Source organism: Egretta garzetta, unplaced genomic scaffold, assembly GCF_000687185.1.
Source record: "Egretta garzetta isolate BGI_Z169 unplaced genomic scaffold, ASM68718v1 scaffold73, whole genome shotgun sequence".
Taxonomy (NCBI): Eukaryota; Metazoa; Chordata; class Aves; order Pelecaniformes; family Ardeidae; genus Egretta; species Egretta garzetta.
This window is the reverse complement of record NW_009259031.1, coordinates 1144411-1151737: the sequence shown is the minus strand read 5'-3', so window position 1 is coordinate 1151737 and position 7327 is coordinate 1144411. Positions and strand designations below refer to the sequence as shown.

Below are 7327 nucleotides of genomic sequence, written 5' to 3'. Positions count from 1 at the left end.
GGGTGGGAAGGCAGCCCCGCTCCCCTCCGATTTCTTTACAGATTTTTCAGTGATGAGGCAGAGATTTCAAATACATCCGAGATATTTTTTACACCTGTCTTGTTACAGAATATCTGACGTGCATGATTTCTACACGCATTGAGTACCTGGAACCAGACCCTGAGGACGCAGGCTGGCTTGGTAACTGTCCTGCAGTTTGGTAACATTCATACAGTGGATAAGCAAAGATTATCAATAAACAGTTGTGCTGAAAACAGAATGGGCTCTGCCTGCTGGTGTCACTATTCCAGGGCCAAGAAAAACATGGGAGGGCTTGGGTCCTGCTTACCCCAGGGGCTCAGCCTGCTGCTGGTAGGGAGAAATGCTGGAAAAAAGCAGGAGCTCCAGGGCGGGAGGATGGGATGGGCCCGGGATGAGTTTGCCAGTGATGCGGTGAGCGAGGGCGTTGCTTTAGAACACCCAGCCCCGTGGCACTGCTGAGCGGTTACAGCCTCCCTGGCCCGGGCTCCAGCCGCAGCCCGCGCTGCCCAGGAGCACAGGGGGTGACTGCTTTGGATCGCCCTGCCTCCACCATGGTTGATGGGGCCCTGAGCAACCTGATCTGGTTAGCGGTGTCCCTGCTCCCTGCAGGGGGGTTGGACTAGATGACCTCTAGGGCTCCCTTCCCCCCCCAAACATTCTATGATTCTATATCATACCCCTCCGGTCCCGGCGCTGCGGACCCCGGCAGCCTGCAGGCTACAGCCACGCCACCCGTGCCCAGGCAGTGGAGACCCCCCCCAGCCAGCCCCACGGGCAGCCCCCGCCCCGCCAGCCCCCCGGCGCCGCAGCGGGGCCACCAGCCTGCCGCAGAGTCTGCGAATAAACCCTTTCGGAACCCGCTTCGGGCTGCCTGCGCTGACGCACGGAAGGCAGCTTCACCGGGAGCAGTGCCCGGGCAGAGGGTGCGGGGCTGCCCAACTGCCCGGCAGCCAGCGCCCAACATCGCCCCGGGCACAGGCCAGCTTGGCCAGGCCAGAAATCGCCCAGCGTGAGGCCCTGGGCCCTCGTTAGCAGCGCTCCCGCACGCTCCGACAGGACACGGCCAGGGCAGCAGCTGCTCCGCGTCTTGTTATACTGGAAACGGCCAATTTTAAACATCCCTGCAACGCGGCCATTAAGTCAAGGGCCTGGAGCTCCCTGCTGTACGACCCCAAGACAACTTTCCTCTTAATGACCGAAGGACAGAAACGGGGCTCGGTGGCCAGATGCAGTTCAAGAAGCAAAAGGGAACGAAGCCGCCCCAGCTGTTCCGCTGCCGACAGACGGCACAGCAGATTGTAGTGGAAGATTCCTGACGGCAGCAGGCAAAAAGCATCTATTTTGTGCTTTGCTGCTGTGCCAAAACTCCCTCCTGTCCCTCTCAGGCTTTTCCTTCAACTTCTTCGCGTTGCCTGATAGAGCACACAGCCGCTTCCCCAAACACCCAGCGAGGCGGCAGCAGGATCCCCCTCGGGGAAGCAGAGCCCTCCGGAGCTGCCTCGCAGCCCTGCCTGCTGCCTTGCTGCTCCTCCGGGCGCTCCGAGCCTTCCTTGCCTCCCGGGATCGCAGAGGGAACCTGGACCAAGGGCTGCTGAGGGTGCAGAGAGGAGACAGACAGAGCAGCACCTAGCAGAGGGGTGAGATCGTGGCTCGGCACGCCAGAGGAGCCCAGAGCACGGCAAGAGGGCCGGAGCACACGGCCGTCCTCCCCACCACCACCTCATCCCTCACCTACACGGTGCCTCTCCGGGCTGTGCTCCAGAACCAAGGCTGGGGAAGCAGCGCCTTTCCCTGTGCCCCCCTCTGCAGGGGTACCACCAAGGCAGGAGGCCTCCTGGGTGGCTGTAGCTCAGCCTTCCCCCTGGTGTTTCACAAACATCACTGGGACTCTCTTCAGTGCAGAGCAGCTCCCCTCCTACAGCCCCCACCGGGAGGGCAGTAGAATCACAGAATCACTTTGGTTGGAAAAGCCCTTTCCAGAGCCTGACAACCCTTTCGGTGAAGAAGTTTTTCCTAACGTCCAACCTAACCCTGCCCTGAATTAGGAGCAGGGAGCAGCGGCGCACAGCTCTCCTGCTGCTGAAACACCCCCTCAGCTGCCGGAGCTGGAGGCAGACGGCACTCGGTGCCCAGCCAGCCCCGGGCCAGCAGCTGGCTCTTCCTCCCGAGTCCACTGAACCTCCCAGCCAAGGTCTGCAGAGGAGCCCTGCGACGGCAGAGCTACCTCGGGCATTGCCCACCGTCAGCGTGGAACAAGAAGTTGTGACGATGGTGACTTAACCGCATCCAGCTCCTGGGAGCCCCCTAACACCGACACAATCTGCCCCCCGCGCCACGGCAAAGCCGGGACCACACCTTCCGTCAGCAGCCGCCCCAGACCCTGACAAGTCGCTGCTCTGCAGGAGCGATCGCAGCAACAGGCACGGCCCGTCCAACCCCCCCAGTGCAGGCACTCGCCCTCAGCGGGGGGCTAGCTGGGGGTAAGGGGGTGACCCAACCCCAACCCCTCACACCAGGAATCACAAACACAACGACCAAGCAGTAGGCGGGACCCTGACCACTGACACGCAGCGCTCGGAGGAGTCTCGGGGACTCCCTTTTATTTCCACAGCGACGTGTGCGTAACAGCAGCAGGCTCTCAAGCACGCAGCCCAGACAGGCAGGTATCCATCGCTCAGGTCCAAGCGGCCGTCACCGCGCAGAGGGGCCACGCCGCTGTCTGAGCGGCAAGAGAAGAGCTGCCAGGAGCTACAAAACCTCTTTGGTCCCATTAGCTTAAGGGGCTCCCGCCTGCCCCTTCTGTCGACAGAGCAGAGACAAACTGAGCAGCAAGAGCAAGGAGGTGGAACAGGGCGCTCCGGCAGGAGGGAGAAGGGAGCCGGAGAGGCGAGGCGGGAGGCGCGGTGCATTCATGCCACCACCATCGCCGCGGCCCCTTGCGAGGCCGGTGGGTGCAGCTGCACGGGGGGCAGCGGGGAAGGCAGCGCTGTGCCGCACAGCCACCGATGGGGCGTGTCTGGAGGGACAAGGATCTCCCAAATTCATCTAGGGGCTAAAAACCTCCTGACGGCACCCGTAGGAAGATTATGAGTTTTTGCAGCACTTGTTCTATTCCAGTTAGACTGAGGATATGCAGGCTCTGTTAATCGAGGTAAGGCGTTATATTGTGGCAGGGGATCATTTCTATAGGTGAAAAAATATAAATAAAGCCCAAGTTTGACCGGGGCAAGTGTAGGCACAGAACTCCAGGCAGGTGCAGTGTCTGACTGCCGTCTCCGAAAGCCAGTACTACCCAGCAGCCCGGCCTCTGCGTAGCTTAGAGCAAGAAGAGGTTTTACTTTAGGTCAAGGCACTCCAGGAGTCTCTGCCTGGGGCAGCAGAGCACCATGAACAGTCCTAGATTCAATGTAAACCAAGCACCCCACCACAGCTATGTTCTAACCGCAGTCTTTGGTAAGTGCTAACGTCAGCGATGCCCCGCGCTAGCCCAGAGCGTGCTGCAGGACCAGGGCACTAAGAGCGCCCCTTGCTCAGGGCAAGGCAGGCTGCAGGCCCCATAGGTGCAGCAGAGCCTCCTGCAGAATAAATGGCTTTCAGATTTCACTTATCAGAGGTGAGCTAACTTTCAGGACGGGCTGTGGCACGTTGCCTCAGTGCACCAGTTCAGAGCAGGTTCACTCCATGCTTCAGCAGCTTCTGCTTGGCCTTGCTCGGCAAGCTGAATGCACTGTCGTGAGGGTTGGGAACGCCCGAGTTGCGGAGCGGAGCGCCCAGCTGCTGGAAGTAGGTTTCCTGGACGGGATTCCGGCAGGCGTACACGGCCGTGGAGGCGTTCCTAGCAGGGCAGGAGAGAAGGCAGTGGTCAGGATTTACAGCTTTGTGCAAGATCCCCTTCAATTCACCAGGCCGGGCACTGGGATGCTTGTGGCACTGGACACCCAGCTATCGAGAGAGAGTTTTAGGTCTCAGCAGAGCAAAGGAACACAGAGCTAAAATGGGCACCAAAACCCTGCAGTGTATTACCAGGCGGCGGCAGGGAACCAGACCCTCCTTCTCAAGGGTCCTGGCACCCTAAGAGAGAAAGCATCATGTGTCACATCCTCTGGGACCTTCTCAGCACCATCAACAGCCATGCCCGCGCCCATCCTCGGAGCATTTCCCTTGCTGGCAGCCCAGCCCAGTACATCCAGCGCTGGTAGTTAAATACTCCTCGTGTCTAACACCCCTTCTTCCCTGGAGGAACCTCTCTCGCTGCTGCTGTCCATAAGCAAATCCCAGCACAGCACCCTTGCAGCAGGAACCACACGAGGCTGTTTAGTCACACGTGTGACGAAGCTTGGACAACAGTCAAGATACCACGGAAGCTCAAGTCGCTGCTTAAAACCCACCACTCAGTATCTACCTGCAAGAGGGCTGGCAGGGAGCAAAGCAAAGGACGCTGCATTCCTCCCTGACGGAGGAAAGCAGCGACTGATATGTTTGCTGACACCCTCTGTGACAACTCTCCATTAAAGAAAGCAGTTTTAGTCATGTTGTTACTCAGTCTGATTCATACATGGAGCTGCTTTTTTTCGGGGCAACACGGAATACGCCAGCTTAGCTGGTAGAGGATTTAAGGAGCCAGTCAAACTCACACTAAATAAGGAGCTCACCAGCATTGAAGTGCATGATTCACATTCCCTTGGCAAGCTGCGCCGGGGAAGTGAAACAGTGTAATTCCCAGAAGCATCTTTATTTCATCGTGTTTTGGACAAACAAGCGTGGCCAGGCAAGCAGAATCTCTGCGCACCCACAACACAAGCAGAGCCGGGAGCGGGGAGGTGCTGCGGCGCAAGCCCAGCTTTAGCCACGGCGGGGATAAGACCACCTCGCCTGGCGCGTTACAGTTGAGCTTGCCACGCACATTACAGCGCGTTTCCAACCCAACAGGCCGTGCAAGAAAACAAAATCTAGGTTGCCAACTCTGGGTGCCTTTGGCTCCCAGCCGAGACACAAATTTATTAGGAACAGCTATATTTAACGCTGTGCCTTAGAACCTTACGGTGCCAGGAACTGGCAATATCCTGGTATTGTGCCTTAATCCAGACCCACGGCACAACTCAGCTGTGCCTTCGGCTCAGCCGCCTCGGTGCCATCCCAGACCACACCGCAGGTGGAGTATTAAGTGGCCCACATCTACAGAGCAAACTTCAGGGAATACGGCGACATGCCCGACCCTCGGCAAGAGACACCGGTGCGGTTACAACGCGTGCCAAACCGCAGCCGGCCTTCAAAAAGGCGTTCCCCCCTTCTGCCTGTTCCGTGTGCCACCCAGCACTCCCGTGCCTGGGAGGGGAGGGGGTTCTAAGCACACCTTACCTAATGATCATTTCTGAAGCGGTCGGAAGCTGGTTGAAGTCGGAGTGGATCAGCGTAGCGGCTCTCAGGAAGTGCCGATCCAGGGGGCCAGGCGTACGGGGCAGGTTGGCTGCGGAACAGGAGGAAGGGGAGGTGTTAAAAGCCCGTTCTGCAGAGGAGCGTGCCCCCATTTACGGCTGTGGACCTCTCCCACAGACCCTGGATATCTACAGAGCAGGGGCGGGGTGACACCCTGAGCCCCAGTGTGGCCTCAATCAAATTAGTCGGCAGCTTGCACCGTGCTCGCCTACGCACAACCCAAAAGCTCAGTGTCCCTTTCCACCCCACGCATCAGAGGGGTGACAAAAAGGCCTGAGACCTGGGTCACCTCGAATCACGGGGGTTTCTCTCGTTCCCTAAAGCACTACTTCTAAGCTGGAGAGAGGTGGGACACTTGCCTGCGAGGCTGCCAAAAAAGGGAAATGTTAGAACGAACGGGGACAATACGTGCACGGGGCTTTCTGTGTGTCGATGTCTACCCCTCGATCCAGGACAGCGGTCTCCAAACGGCTGGCTCCTACCTGTTCCCAGCTCCTGCTTCTCATAGCCAAAAAAGGCTGACACACAGGCTGTTGTACAGCGGGACAAAAGGCTGACAAATGAAGTCAGGGGGAGGAAGGTCGAGTTTGAAGAGATGCCGAGCCCTGTCCTCGGACCTAGCCCTAAGCAGAACCCCAAGCGACATCTTCCAGAGCCAAGCCCCAAAGGCAGCTGCTCCATCTCCCAGCGGCCTCTGGCTCTCATCCAAACAAAGCGACCAACAAGCCTTCAGCAGATTATAAACTCGCAAAAGACAAAGCTTCCTCAGCAGGGCCTTCTATCCAGGCTATCTGGTAAGAGTTATAGCAAGCAATGCTGCCGAGGAGTTGCCTGAAGCATGAGGAAAGGTTACCACAAACCCTGTTCTCCTCCTTATTCCCTCCTCCGAAGCGGCTGCTGTTCCAGAAGGCGAAGGCTTACCCGTGAGTACGTTCTGAACGCTATCATAGTGAGTGAAGCTGTAGGTTGTCTTGGCTGAGGAAGAGGAGTCTTTGGGCAGAGTCTCCCTCAGATGAACCTCGAGGCCATTTAGAGAAGCCAGGCTGCTGTGGTACTGCAGACAGGGCAAAAAAAGGCAAGCGTTAGACAGCCAGCTTTGCCTGACCTCCACGGAGGTGCCGGAGGGAGCTGGGGTGGCCCAGGTCGACGACAAAGGGATGGGGCCCCTCCACGCTCTGCTGCCCAGGCCCCCACCCGGGAAGGGCTGGGAAGCCTGGGCACGGAGGAAAGCAGACGAGTCTCCCAGCTTACAAGTCAGCGAGGCGGGGACTCGGAAAAGGGCACGCCAACCTGAAATTAAGCCATTAAACCACCTGATGCTATTCATTACAGGAAAACACAAGACTCCATTCATTTACTGTTCAAACATTACTTTCCAGGGGGCATTTTCACATCCTGGCCATGACTTTCAGCTGCAGCAAGGAATATTCCTTCGCTTACCAGCCCGTATTACACCAGACAGACAGCACAGCACAGGATGCAGCTTTAGACGCTCGGGCTGGGTTTGATTGCCCGCAGTGTTCCCCATGGCATGAGTAAATCTTCTAATGGGCCCCCAGCTCCACACAGAGCTTCTGGCCAGCTGCAGACTGCAGGCACTGGGCTATTGCCAGATGTGAAAAGAAAAAAAAAAAAAAGCCAAGGAAACAGCCTCACCTGTGGGGTAACAACAGGCCCAGCACAGAGCGATGGATTCGCACAGCAAGGTACTAACATGAACGCCGAGCTGCTCTCCCGACTGGACTTTGAGCAGCCCAGGCTCCCCGGCAGGGCTCGGGCAGGGCTGAGGGGCCTCCGGCACCGGCGGGCAGATTAACTCCATAATCCTCCAGCGTGCCCGCCTGCTTTCCTCCGCCACGGAGAGGATCAA

General features: G+C 58.1%; 1 protein-coding gene across 1 annotated transcript in view; it reads right to left on the bottom strand.

Moving 5' to 3' along the window:
• Nucleotides 1-2047: 2047 nt before the first annotated feature.
• HPS4 (HPS4 biogenesis of lysosomal organelles complex 3 subunit 2) overlaps nt 2048-7327 on the bottom strand; it is a 15344-nt gene continuing 10064 nt past the window's right edge. The window contains 3 exon segments of the mRNA XM_009634735.2: nt 2048-3856; nt 5380-5488; nt 6379-6511. Of these exon segments, the coding sequence (XP_009633030.2) occupies nt 3685-3856; nt 5380-5488; nt 6379-6511 (414 nt within the window). The 3' untranslated portion in view covers nt 2048-3684.